General features: G+C 31.3%; 1 protein-coding gene across 1 annotated transcript; it reads right to left on the bottom strand.

Moving 5' to 3' along the window:
* Nucleotides 1-4,215: 4,215 nt before the first annotated feature.
* LOC145571631 (putative protein phosphatase 2C 24) lies at nt 4,216-7,243 on the bottom strand. Its single transcript, XM_081630652.1, has 4 exons — nt 6,560-7,243; nt 6,184-6,486; nt 5,929-6,034; nt 4,216-4,602 (listed from the first exon to the last, which is right to left on the bottom strand). Exons 1-4 carry the CDS (start codon nt 7,139-7,141, stop codon nt 4,271-4,273), a joined length of 1,323 nt encoding a protein of 440 aa, XP_081486778.1. The 5' UTR covers nt 7,142-7,243; the 3' UTR covers nt 4,216-4,270.
* Nucleotides 7,244-14,980: the final 7,737 nt, after the last annotated feature.

The raw sequence follows: 14,980 nt of genomic DNA, 5'->3' as shown, positions 1-14,980 counted from the left end.
AATAATTTATGTTCTATTTTGCCACATAAATGTATTTAAATGTAGAATACAACATTGCATCCAAACCCAAAAACAAAGAGACACATATTATTCTTCATATTCTCTTCAATATTCTAACATTACATTCCAAATTATTAATACTTCAAACACTTTATCCAAAAAAAAAAAAACTTAAAGTAACATTTCGAGGCAACGCCTGGGTGACACACTAGTTTATGTATTATTTCTTACATTATGAACTAGCTCAGGCAAATTACTCTCCTAAACAACATTTGTGCAACTGTATCTTTTAGCTCCAAAATAAAAGAAAGTAAAGACCTACATGCGTATTTTACATGTATTACGTATTCAAATTCTGTATGAAATTACATATACAGTACAAAATATTCTCTTTGGTTTTTTTTTTTTTTTTTTGAAGTATAGCAATTAATATTAAATCTTAGGATAACGCATTTAACAAATTAAAATACTTTATGATTAATATTTGTTTGAGAATGTAACACAAGAACTCGATGGTTCTATATTTTAATTCTTACATAATTTTATTTTATTTTATTTTATTTTTTTTAAAAATAGAGGTAATTAAGCATGTGAAAGACTAGTGCTAATGGATTAAAAAAACTTTATGATTGGGATTTGTTTGAGAATATAACACAAAAACTCGATAATTATATTTTTCTTACATAAATTTTTTAATGTTTTTTAAAAAAATAAGATTTAAACATGTGAAACGGATTAAAAAGAATAACCTTATGATCGAGATTTGTTTGAGAATATAACACAAGAACTCGATATAAATTTTGTTTAAAGTTAAGCATGTGAAAGTCTAGTGCATAAGTCAAAGTGTGATAGTGGGAGAACGAAAAAAAAGTAAAAAGATTTGTTTAGTTTTCTTTACATGGAATAAGGTGTTCGTTCTAACCAAATTCAATAAAGTCTGATATGTATTCTACAGCCTGGTCTAATATACTAATTTAAATAAGCTTTGATTGTATGCTAAGATTAATATGCAAATAAAGAAATATAGTCTAAACAAAAATTAAAAGTTAAGCTATGAATATTTTTAATATAATTTGATATGATCTAGAATTGACTAGAGTTAGGGCCTATTCTGTTCATCATTTCAGTTCAGTTCAGTTCCTACAGTCAAGGGTTTTCATAAATTGGTCCGGACCGAAAAAATGGACAGGACCAAACCGAATTAATCGATCCGGTCTTCGGGTCTTGAAATTCACTTTTCCGGTCCGGTCCAAAACCCTATAAAAATCGGTTATGGACCGAACCGATTTTTTTATTAAAAATATGCATGAAACCTTAAATAATGGTTAAAATTATCCTTAAAGCTTAGAAAACTTTAACTTTATAAGTTTTTTTGTACTAAACATAAAAAAAAAAGACGTAAAAATGACGTTAAAATATAGTTTTTACTTCAATTTTTTCGTGTTTTCCATAACTTTATAAAAAATTTAGTATTCTTTTTAAAAAAATTCTTAAATCGGTCCAAAGCGGTCCGGTCCGGGTTTTGGACCGATTCTTTTGAGCCGGTTCGGGTTTGGTCCTAGCTTAATCGGTCCGGTCTTCAATTCTTAAAATTCTAATTTTCGGTCTTCGATCCAATTCGGGTCGGTCCGGTCTGGTCCGATCTTGGACCGATAAACAGCCCTACCTACAATTTAGTTCAGTTCAGCTCCAATCAGTTTAATTGTTTTCAGTAACTTGGAACAGGCCGGCCCTAAGTTTTAGAGAATGTTAGAACGGTTCCTATAATAGTTAAAGTTCATGAATTTCGATATTGAAATTAATTATGAAGGGATCACACTTAAAAATACTCCACTTGATTATCACCTTTACTATTATAGATCATGATAAACCCTTCAATCTTTCAACTCAAATAATTAAGAAAGAGGCTTAGGCCTTGTTTAGTTCGCCTTATATTTGCTTATATCTGAACATATTTAATCTGGTCTGATCTGATCGGATCTGAATGTCAAGTTTGACCAAACTTTGACCTTAAATATATGATAATTTATACAGAAAAAATATATCAAGTGGGGTCTTATTAGATTATATTCGTAATAATGTGTACTTTATTAATATGTGATTTTCAGAATTTTTTTCATCATGGAATTAAAGATATTTAGCGATAAAAAACTACACATAAAACGATGATCTAATCTGAACTTATTTTTTCTGATCTGAACTTATTTTTTCTGATCTGAACTTATTTTTTCTGAAATAAGTAAAAATAAGGTAAACTAAACAAGACCTTACACACTCTCATAGCTAGAAGCCTACGTTGGAGAATTGAAACCCCAGATTAGAACACTACAATATCAAAAAATATATATAAATAAATCTAAAAATAGGGGATTAATTAAATTAATTTACTTCAAATGAAGGATATCTATAAACAGTAGATATAGTTATTCTTGATCTTAAATTGGTGGTTAGGAAATCATTTCAAATTAAAGCATAACTATACTAGCTAGGGATATTATTTTAGAAGAGGAATACTACCAGAAGTTGATGATGTGACTAATTATATTTAATATTATGCTATGGTAGGTATTCAATTACATAATTAATTAAACAATATATCTTCAGTCCTATGATTATAGGCCTAAGCAGACAATTAATCAACTATGATTAAGACGTTTTAAATCACTTAATATAATTGCTATTATATAGTGACGCGTGTAGCAAAGTTTGGTAGTTTCCTTAAGCTTGTTTGCCACCTGGAGACATACTATTCACTAAACATGACATCGTGTTGGGCCGGGCCGGACCGTTGCGGGCCGTGCCTAGGTCAGGCTGTGCCATGCCGGCTTCGCAGCGAGCACGTGCCAAATTTTGGCACACCCCAGCCCACAACACAGCACTTGTCAGGCAGCGGACCAACCCGTATTTATCTATTTTTTTAAATGTATGTGTATATAAAAAAAATCAATATATACTTTTTTTTTTGAACAACTTTAGTTTATATAAATAATGTTATTAATTTATGTTTATATTAATGTTAATATATTTTTTTTTTGAACAACTTTAATTTAATTAAGTTTATATAAAAAAACTTATTTTTCTTTATTAATTAAATAAGTTTATATAAATGAAGGTGGGCATGGACCGTGACACGTGCCGGCTGGTGGGCCGTGCCGGTGTGCCGACGACCGTGCCGCCCGCTGTATTCGTGCCGGATTTCAATTTTTTTGTTCACGGCATGGCCCACGGTCCACAAGTGGGCCGCCGTGCCGGAATCGTGTCGGGTCCGTGTCGTGGCACGGCCCATGCCCACCTTTACTATTCACTTACAGGCGTTACAGCCCTACTAAATTCTTTTTTTTTTTTAAAAAAAAACAACGGACAGAAACGGAGACTAGCTTTCAAACCCATATTACTTCTATACAATACGAAACGAAAAAGAGGACATAGAAGATGGAGGTTTGGGGGTTCGATCCTCATTCCTGTGATAGGGTAGCTAGGTATGGAGACTCTCTATATCTTACCATTTATAAATAGAAAAAAATCAAGTAACAAAATGTTATACTTTTCTCGAAATCAAAAGATGAAGAAAAGAGACATATTTTTATTGATCGGTATAAGTAACAACACATCGATTGAGCTTACAAAATGGCTATTTATATAAGACAACTCGTGTATGAATACCAAAGATGTTTTGAATAGACTTTGAATAATTAGCATAATCGTACATACATATGCATGTAACCTTTAATCAAAGACAGAGGGAGGTATAATAAAAGTATGATTTCCATGCAAAGCTTCTTTGAAGCGTGCACTCTCGTAATATTTATACAGTTTAAATTTGCACCCACAACCATTACTAGTTGTACTAATTTAAATCAACTAAATGGAAAATAAAATAAAGTTGGTTCAAACATTTGGAGGTATCTCATTCATTCATTCATTTTTGGGTATTTCTTTCCCCTTATAATACGAGACCCTCCCGCCTAACCCTCTTTAATTCTTACACCTCCATCACTACTTTTTTTTTTTCCTTTCCATTTTTTTTTTAAAGATTGCTCTCTCTTTTCTCTCTCGAAAAACCTTAAACAAATAAAATCGACCATTAATTAAGGGTATTTGTGAGAGAAAAGGAGAATAAAGCTACTTAACCAAATCCCAAAAAAGAAACAAATAATTCCTTGAAAAAAAAAGGAGGGGATTTTTTTAACCCTCTTCCATTTTCATTTTCTTCTAGCTACCTAATAGTATGATGATTCGTTTTTGCTGGAGGACACCCGTTACGTTGTTACTAGGCATCCTTCCTTAGATCAATCACGACAACACTTACGTTATCGGTGCTGTGCCTTGCTAGAGCCAACTTCGTAAGCAACATTGAAGCATCGGTACAAGCTTTATCTGCCATTACTTCACCAACACCAGCGATCTGTTCAACTTCCGGGGTTAATGTCGCTGGTGGCACCTTGCCTCTTAAGCACATCCTTGCCACCCCACACGCCGTGTCGTTTGACACTACATCCCACAGCCCATCACTTGCTAATATCAGACAGTCATCATCTACTGTTCGGTCCATTATCGTTACCTCTGGCTCACAGCTCACGTATGGCTTCAAATAGTTATCTCCTACAACACAAATGTACTACATCCTTAGCAAACAAAATATATATATATATATATATATATATATATATATATATATATATATATATATATATATATATATATATACTTCCTAACAAGTTAGGAAGTATAACCTAATTCCAGAGGACCTCCGTACTCCATAATTTTTTTTCTTGATGGGAAATCCAATACACATTAATTAATCACTGAATAGATTATTTTCATTTTTAACTTCTAACCTAGAAGTAGTTAAAATTAATAACATGTCATACGGAGTATTAAAATAAAACTTATACTTTCCGGAAATAGAAAATTAAATATAATAATTATGTACTCCTATTTATTGGATACTCCATCCGTTTCATAATGTTAATTCCATATGGAATCAATCACATAAATAAGAAAATAAATATATTTGAAATCTAACATTAAATACAACATAATTCATAATTGGTTTACCTTATTTAACTTTTTAAATTTTTTATTAGGAAAGCATAAGTCATAATTGCATAATTTAAGGTAATGATTTTCTTACTTAAAGTCATGTCATCAATCCATAACTTATTAATTCCAAATAAAATCAAGTTATAAATGAAATATATTCAATATGGGTATATCTTTTTAAAACGCTCAAAATAATATATGAGACTAACATTATGAAACGGAGAGAATATTTTAAATAGAATTATTATTACTTTTGTGAGAAAATTCTTGCCTTATCATTTTAACCCCTCATAGATATATAGGGCCACTAAAAAAATTACATTAAAATATCCATTACGGAGTATTAATATAATAAAACCACTCTCACACACTTGTGTACTTCTTTCTTTCCTATTGATACTTTATACTTTGTGTAATCCGATTTAAACCTTGGCATTATAGGGAAAGCATATCTAAATTATATCGCAATAGATTTACTATGTACAAGAACCTTTTTTCTTTTTTCTTTGTTTAAAAAGTACTAATGAAAATAAACATTAGAGATCCCTAACTACATATAAGAACTGATAACATGCTTGTACGAAGTATATGGGACTATTATTTCCGAATAAAAAAAATACATAAACCGGAACTAGAAACGGGTTATAGGGATGATATACTAGCAAATTAGCAATCCCCCAGGCCCCTCCCCTTCCAAATTCACGAGGAAAACTTTTGATGGCCTCTCTGAACCTCGATCATGTATCACGTGAGCTAAAAAACTCTGCTCCATTTTTCAGTATTTCACTCTATTTCAAATTATTTACACCTATAATTTTCATTTTTTGGCAAAAAAATTAAAATAATTTATTAAAAAAAGGTGCAACAAAAATAAAAAAAACTCACCAATGGCTCTAGACATGGCGAGCACCCCAAGAACCCGAGCTCCATCCCAGTATATCACTCGACCGCCAGCTTCTTCGATCCGGTTCAACTCATCCGGTCGGTCCGGCTGTTAAAATTAATTACAGTATCACGTTAATTCTTTTTCCTTTAATTTTTTTTTTTTTTTTTTTTTACAAAAATACTCCATTTAAAGCTGAAACACCGTAACCACCAAAAAAAAAAAAAAAAAAACAGTAATTCTTGAAAGTGACGGACCTTGTGGTCGTCGGAAAGAGGGAAGGGTTTGCCGTTACGGCAAAGAACGGCACGAGAATCACCACAATTAGCGACGATAATTTTATCCGGCGTTACAATGGCGACGACTGCGGTGGATCCGACGGCGTCGCATTCAGGCGTCTGTAATTCACACCTACAATTACCGATTACTCCTTCATTCCACGCGATCGCTTCTTTATCCATTCTACTGAAACTTCTCTCCATTGCTAACTTCCATTCTGGTACCGCCACTAACTCCTCCTTCACTAGCTCGTGCAGTCTCTCTCTACACCTCATCGCCACCTGTCAATTCAACAAATATTATTATTTTTGTAATTTTAATAATTATTATTAAAAAAAAAATATGGTGACGTACGTGAGAGCAGCCATGGCCGTCGTAAACGCCGAAGTAATGCAATTCCGAGGATGAGATATCGGAATCGGAACATTTTTCTGATCGGAAAAACGAAGGATGAACAGCAATAGCATCTTCCATATCTCGTCGCCTTCCACAAACAGAAGCGACGCCAAATTTCGGAACTAAATTATGAATATTAAAATTTGACGATTCATAAAACGACGTCGTCGAAGTTTCATCTTCTTCCTCCGACGATTTATTATTATTAGTAGTATTATCAGTACTAGAACTAATCATATCTCTAACACGATCATCAGAAACGACGCTAGTTTCAACAGCGTTAGAAGTGCATTCTCTGGAAAACGAGGACGACGCGAAATCCATCCTTTGACGCTTAGTTCCGTCGATAATATCAGAGTCATCGTCGTCAGTTACAGGATTATTATTGGCAGACACTCCATCGACGAATTTAAACCGTCTGATTTCCATCCTACGTCTTCTAGCAGCTCGAGAAGAGGTGGATTCACATACGGTTGAAAGTACTGGATTGTGAGTATTCTCTCCTTCACTTAATACTACTCCGCAACAAATTTCCGCCATTGATGAAGAATTTCGATTCAATCATGGAAAATATAAATTTGAAATTTAAAAAAACAGAAATAGAAAGAGAATTAAGAAATGATGTAGTGTTGTTTTTGTTTTTGGTGGTGCTGTAAAAAAAGTTGAGTATTTGAGTGAGAGTAGTACTGGGGTTATGTTGCGTTGTTAATCTCTCTTTCTGTCTCCTAATAGAGTGGGTACCGCTTGCTAATTTTACGTGGAAACTCAACAAGTAGTAGTAGGAGGATATTTTGATTTTTTAAAAATTAAAAGAAATAATAAAAATAATATTATGGTGACGGGCAGGTGACCGTAAGGTGGTGGTGAAAAGCATACGTGGCAAAGCGCGAAAAAGAGAGGGAGGGAAGATCTGAACCGTTGGATGAGTCGCTGTCTGGTAATGAAAAAACGACCACGTGTGATGGCGGGGTGGGGGGTGTACTGGTAAAAAAACACATAAGTGCGTGGACCAATCACAGAACAACAACAATTTGTGAAGGTGGGACCTTCCTTCTCTGACACGATTCATGTTTGTGGACCAGTTTTATGTTACATAACTCCATGACTCACTGAGTGTTTGAGCGAGTCGGTGTGTCAGTGAGCGAACGAACTCGAGACTCGGGACTCGGGAGTGGAGGGAAGAGGAGGAACTTTTAAGTTTTGCAAAAGAGGCGGTGTTTTCAAATCAAATGTAAATGGAGACTAAAAAATAGCTCAAGTAATTAGAGTTTTTCTTCTTATATTGAGAGATTTTGAGATCGATTTTCACCCTGTCTTTGAGACACTCTTAATAAAAAAAAGTATATAGGAGTATATATATAAATAAATAAATTAAATGTAAATTCAGTAGGGTATTGAAGGAGTAGACCACGTGTCACTATCGTTTAATTTATGAAACGTGTGGAAACTATTACACGTTGTATAGTGTACTGCTGCTACTACGTTCTCCCTTTTTCCACTATTTCGGAAAATGTTGCTCTTTTTTTTAAATACGTAGTAAATAAACAATGTTTTATTTTATTATATTACGCACATGGAGTCATGGACTGTGGAAACTTGGTTGATTTAAAATAAGGTATGGTTCCTCAAGTACACTACTACATGTCTACATACAGTAAGTACGTATACATCTATAACAATTTCAAATTTGTTGATTCATTTTGGATATATGAAGGGGAAATGTGTTTGTTATTTTATTAATAGCATTCTAACTATAATTTTAGAATATTGATTATAATTTTTTTAGCTTAATTAGTATGTAATCAAATTAAATGATCAGTGATTTTATCACAAAACTCAAATTATTTAACAACTTAAGTTAAAAGTAGTAAAAAAAATTCTATACCATAGTATGCTAGAGTATATCAAGACTTAATCAGTATACTTGCTTCATTTACAATTAATCTCCTCTTTCATCCACTAAATTTATTCACTTATCTCCACTGTCAAAAGATACTTCACTTCAACAAAGACTCTAAAAAACTTTAAGGACTGCAGAGTACTATATGGTAGATACTTCATCTGATCTGCTTTTAATTGATTAATGATAGGTTGGAAAGCTTAATTATTTTGATAAGTATAAACAAGAGTATATATAGTGCATGAGTAAGCAATATAATATGATTTGGTACATTTGTCTAGATACATTAATTAGCTACGAGTTAAGATTATCTTTGAGTCTTTGACTATCAATCAAAATAATAAATAAAGGGATTACACAATTAACACAACAACTAATAATGATTTGATTATTCTTTACAACTACAACAATTTTAAGTTTTGCAACTTAATTTGACCATATTTGTTTTCTACAATACATATAATTTTTTTTTTTTTTTAATTCAATGTCATTATAAAAATATTTACTTGTAAGCTAAGGCAACATTAAATAATAAGCATCTGTTCATATTTACTGAACTGATTGGAGTTGAACTGAAGTGAAATGAATATTTTATGAGAGAAGGAAGTTAGAAGTTGAACTGAACTGATTAAAGCTAAATTGGGTTGAACTAAACTGAAATGAAATTAAGCTGAAATGAACATGCTCTAAAATATTCGATAATCAAATACTTTCACTACTTTTTAACAATTACAACACTTTTTTTTTTCCCTTTTGAAATGGGAATGTCACAATGCTCATTGCTCACAATACTTTATAATTGGAATTTTCTTAAAGTTGTACTATTACCCTAATTTTAAAAAGCTTATAAGGTAGTTATTTCTAAAGTTTTAATAATCTATCAACTCCATTTTTAATGTATTAATTAATCATGTGATACTCATATTTACTTTTCTTAAAAATACCATACAAAAATACTACTCCGTATATTATATTAAAAAAACGGAGGAAATAATACGTTAGGTAAGTAGAACTAATATGAAAAATTGTAGAATTGTGAATAATACGGAAAAGCCAACTCCTAAAAAGGAAAATGGAATTGAAGCTACCAAAGATTAAAGGGAGTTGGAACAAATAGAAGCAATTGACACTTAAAAGGAAGGAAGAGGAAGTATAGCTTTGGGGTTATTACGTTGATGTTTGTTTGGTGGGGTACGATGATGAAGCTTAGGTGTGCATGTGGTCCAATTATACAACTCTACGTAGCATGTTTTTTGGACCCACTGATGTTGACATCTAATGGGTCCCACTTCTTCTTCATTCTTTTCCTTTTCCTTTTTTAATTTATTTTTCCTTGATTGTGTCCTCAACTCCTTCGCCACGTGGTTGATTCAACCTTGGAAGCCATGGAATGACACGATCTTTTATAAACACGACATCAATTGCTATGATTCTAATTTTTATTTTTCTTAAAGTAATGCTATGCTAATTAAAGCTTTGATACTTGTAGACTTGTATATAATACTACGTATAAGCTTTAAAGGGTTACTCGCCTACCTCTAACCTCTTATTAATCCTTTAATCATAATGTCTTTATTTTAATTGAATTAAGTAGCCACGTATACTTTCGAATGCTTTTTATGTCTCTAAAAGTTCATCTTATCTAATATTATTGTAACAAATAACATTTAATTTGAATTAAGAGTAGTTTATGAATAATCTAGTAGTCAAATTGTTGTAATTTTAAGGGAACAAACATGCACGTAACAGTCGTTGGTATATTACTCTGTTCATCTGTTACAAATATTCTTCTTTTGTTATACGAAATATGAATAATTCCGCAAATATAGAAATTTAGTAGGATGGTTTCAAAAAAAAAAAAAAAAAATTTAGTAGGATAATGAAGTCAAAATGTGAAAAAAAAATACATGGAATGAGTGTAAAATTTTTTTTTTTTTTCATTCTAATTAACCCGTAGATTTGTATGTATATCATAAAAAGAATACAAGAATATTATATATATATATATATATATATATATATATATATATATATATATATATATATATATATATATATATATATATATATATATATATATATATATATATATATATACTCCTTAGAAATTAAATTTTGGAATCACTCAATAATTAAGGACATGATTAATTGGGTTCTTGGTGATTATTTCTAACTCTGATCCTACATTGCTTTACTCCGATCCACCAAAGATTGTAACCAAATTAGTACTCCGAGTGTTTTGATCTAATCTAATGTTGTTTCAATCATGGGAAAGTTTCAATCATGAGAAAGTGTACGTCATATCATAAAAGTCATTCCATTAAAATTGGTTTATCAGTGAATATTGCCATATAAAATACTTTACATTGTTAGACAAATGATGGTATAACTCAACCAGGCCGATTCAACAATTAATCTATAAAATGAACTAACAAATAACCTAATTTGCACAATTTCTTACCTTCTATAACACGTCCCTTCTTGTAGTCTACTCAAGTAAAAGTTTGATCTCATCTTAAAATGTAATGAACAATATAATTCCCAATTAAGAAACTTACTAAATCATAACCAACCACACAATCAAGCGACGATCCTTTCTCCTAAATTGTCCTCAGAATAACATACTCAGTACTTTGTGTAATTGTGTTACTCGTATTTGTTAACTATCTAGGTATTTATTTATTTATTTATTTATTTTACTTTTTAATTTCAATAAGTAAGAAAAATGAGGTATTTCCATATTAATGTACACTTGTAAGATTTTGAAGATATATCTCAAAGGTATAGTGTGACGTCATAAAAGTGTAGTTTTTTTTTTTTTTTTTTTTTTTTTTTTTTTTTTTTTTTTTTTTTTGAAGCATCATAAAAGTGTAGTTAATAGAGATAATGTCAAGAATATCTCTTGATTATCTCCTTAATATCCTCCATCATCACAAATGCTTATAATATCTTTGATTAGCAAGGATATATATTTTGTAATATCACAATCGTATCAAGTTTCATTATGGTATGATAACTGTCAGATAATATAAACTCCTCAGTCAGAGCGATTTCCATTGATCAATATTTATAGGGTTACAATGAGAAACCTAATCATATTAGGTAACTATAAGATATGTACAGATATCAAAGATAATCTTACACAAAATATATCCTAAACCTAGGATGAGAATATTCTATGGATATTCTCTATCAATAACTATAATAATAATGATATACGAAAGAATCACCGTATATATGAATAAATGCATACATACGTACTATTGCAATCAAAATAATTGAAAATTGAATGGTTTAGTGATATATATTGTCCACATAATACATTAATAGAAACGTAATAAGAAACTTGAAATTAATGGAGCAAGCTAGATATATTTACTTGTCAAACTTTATTTTGTGCATTATAAATAGAGTATCAATGACTCAACGTATGAAATATCAACGAAGAATATATGCGTTGTATTTAATTGGGCAAGAATGCAAGATTTAATGGCATGAATATTACGGAGTACTTCTCTTTGATTATTCAACAACAAGAAGATAGAACAAGAACAAAGTTTTGTAGCTGATGATATATATGCATGCATGTAGGAGTATAGACCATTAAATGAGCTAGTTTCGGTTTTACTACGTACTCGATCATAGTACTACTTTTGCAGTGGAAATCGACCTCCTTATCTCCACGTGTTGACTTGTTAATTTTACATGGCACACACCTATTTATACGTGCACCATTTGTAAGTTTCAAGCTTAACCTTTTCACACTCGAGATATTTACTAGACAAATAGTTTTGTTACAACAATTATGAAAATTAATTATATCAATTATCCGATAATGTATGTTCTCTCTAAATATCAGTCATATCATTCGGTGTAAGATGTATTCAAGGTTAAATTTTGCTCCTTTAAGCTTAAATGAGCGATAATCATATTTTAATCATCAAAATAATGAAAAAACAACCTACAGTTCAACACTTCTAATAAAACGTTAATTAATCTAAATTTAAATTATTATTTATAGTCTAGTCAAAGCATGCAAATATGTAACTATATACGAAGTATATAAGAAATATTATCATAATTCATATGTATTAGATCATGGTTTCACTTTAACTTAATGAGTTGGTGACACCAACCACAATACATAATTATTTGCTATGAATTAAAATATAGAAAAAGTAATCTTACAAAAATAATAAGTAATTGAACAACGTTGGAGGGCAGGGAGCCGAAATATAGAGGACAGCACAACAGTGAAAAATAGGAAATTTCAGTTGCGTTTACGCAAAACGGAGTAGGAACATAAGACTAATACAATAATAATATCTTTAAATAAAAAAGTGTTCAATTTTAATTTTGTGAAGAATAGGTGTTATTTTACAAGCACTTAAATTAGGACTCGTGTCGAGTTGTTTTGATTCTTGCGCAGCCACGCCACACTAAACTTTAGTGATACTTTCAATTACGTAGTAGAATATTAAGTATGCCGTCCAATTTTTTTTATTTTTATATTTTTAATAATTTCGGCATAATTTAAAAAGCATAAAAACAGGGAATTATTTTATTATTGAAGAGTTATTTTTTGTCATTTCTGATTCTCAGGAGTTAGGACTTAGGAGGTACCAAAATTGAAGTCAGGGACTAAATTCAAGTATGTGTCGTACAAGTACGTCCATGTGCTTGGTGGATAATATATACTTTCTATTTTCTCCGTTTCATAATACTTGTAATCAAATATTACATATGCACCTTACATTTTGTACACTAGAAAATACGAGTATTAGACAAATCGATTTGTTTGATTTATTATTCTATTGAGAATATGCACCTTGTGTACGTGGTGTATAATGTGTGGCTTAGCTCGATAATTATACGTATGTAAATCTTTGCATTCAGCTTGAGCTATTCGTATCAGCATGCCAAGGTCATTCGGTGGATATGCACCGGGCCCACCGTCGGCCGCACTTACAATATTACAGACGACATAGACATAAGCTGTTATAGCGGTGGCCGACTGGCCGGTATGACTTCACGGCTAGATTAAATTTCCAAGAATAAATAATGTTTTGTTTTTAACTGAAATGAAAATTAGTGCAATGAAGATCAACCTTGAATATACACTCTTAATCTTCTGAATGTAAAACTATATAGTAATCTCAAGGATCGGATACAGGCAGATCTTATTACATGATACTCCGTAGTATGATACTGATCATGTAACATTATTAGACTTATAGAACACGTATGTATAGTATAGAGAACTCAATTTTTTTGTTACACCTTAATAATGGTTAACCCTTAGCGCATAGTTCCTATTGGTTTAGCAAACATATAGGACGAAAAATGTACCATTACATGTATAGTAGGTGACAGGTGGTAAGTATTTTGGGAAAAAATATTCAACCTATAGGATGGTAAAAAGTACCACTACATGCATAATAGTACACAAAAAGCGTTATTCAGACAACTTATACTTTAATAGTACATTATACCTGCATAATAGTGCATAATGGTACATTTAATGTACCATCGTAGAGTCAGTTTTTTCCAAAAGTTTGCCAAATTTACATTTTTGTCCTCCTATATATTTTGTAAATATATAGGAGCTATCCGCCTATATGCACTCCTTAGTAACTACTCTTACTTTGTAAAGCCGTAACCTTGAAGTGTGCTTGGTAAGAATTGACCTCTGGCTTTTCTTTTACTGTGTATGTTGTACTAGTACTAGGGTTGCCGTGGTAAAGAGTATAAATTTCTCCATGTACAAAATTTGTCCCAAGGATATGTTAAATTAGGTGGTACTTGAACTGGTTATACTGTAAATCATTTATCATTGGGCACTAATTTGCAAAGAAACCTTGGCTTTTCATTTATTTTCTTGCTGAGAAATTTCTTTAGCTTAGTTGTCAATGTTCCTTGTTTAATTTGCTAATAATTTCAACCATGAAAAAGAAATATATTTGTGAAAAAAGTCTAAGAAATATGTAAACACGTACACAATGAACCTTAATTTCCTCGTGATATACAATTCAATGTATGTAAAATTGTCAACTGCAACATGTCAAGAAATTTCAAAATTCCACTATCTACTTAATGATTTGTGAATATTACACTGTAATGACATAGAAATTTCAAAGCTCTAATTTTCCGACTGATTACTATTTGAAAGTTCAATTATTGCATGATCATGATGAATCATGCATGTATAATAATGGGATTTGAACAAAGTTTACACTAGGGTTGGGCTCAACATAAAGGTCTTCGTGCCACAATTTGAAGCTTCGGGCTCCCTTGGCAGAATGTGAGCTATATCATGGGGCCACATCGGTCTTGTGAGAGGATCATTACAAATTTATGATATGTTGTAAATAAGATGTGTTATTAGATCACAACCTTAGACAATGTCAACTAACTAGTATTACGTAATATAAAGATGGGAATAGTTAAAGTGACCAATAGATTGAATTGAATAACCCAAA

The sequence above is a fragment of the Chenopodium album genome, chromosome 12 (genome assembly GCF_948465745.1).
Source record: "Chenopodium album chromosome 12, dcCheAlbu1.1, whole genome shotgun sequence".
NCBI classification, from domain to species: domain Eukaryota; kingdom Viridiplantae; phylum Streptophyta; class Magnoliopsida; order Caryophyllales; family Amaranthaceae; genus Chenopodium; species Chenopodium album.
Note: the sequence above shows the minus strand (reverse complement) of the source record. Positions and strands in the feature narration are given on the sequence as shown.

Bases quoted from the DNA above. Each gene is read 5' to 3' on its own strand.
- LOC145571631 (XM_081630652.1), bottom strand. From the start codon at position 7,141: ATGGCGGAAATTTGTTGCGGAGTAGTATTAAGTGAAGGAGAGAATACT. The intron at 6,487-6,559 runs GTACGTCACCAT...TTGAATTGACAG, and splicing joins ACGGCCATGGCTGCTCTCAC to GTGGCGATGAGGTGTAGAGA. The intron at 6,035-6,183 runs GTCCGTCACTTT...TAATTTTAACAG, and splicing joins CTCTTTCCGACGACCACAAG to CCGGACCGACCGGATGAGTT.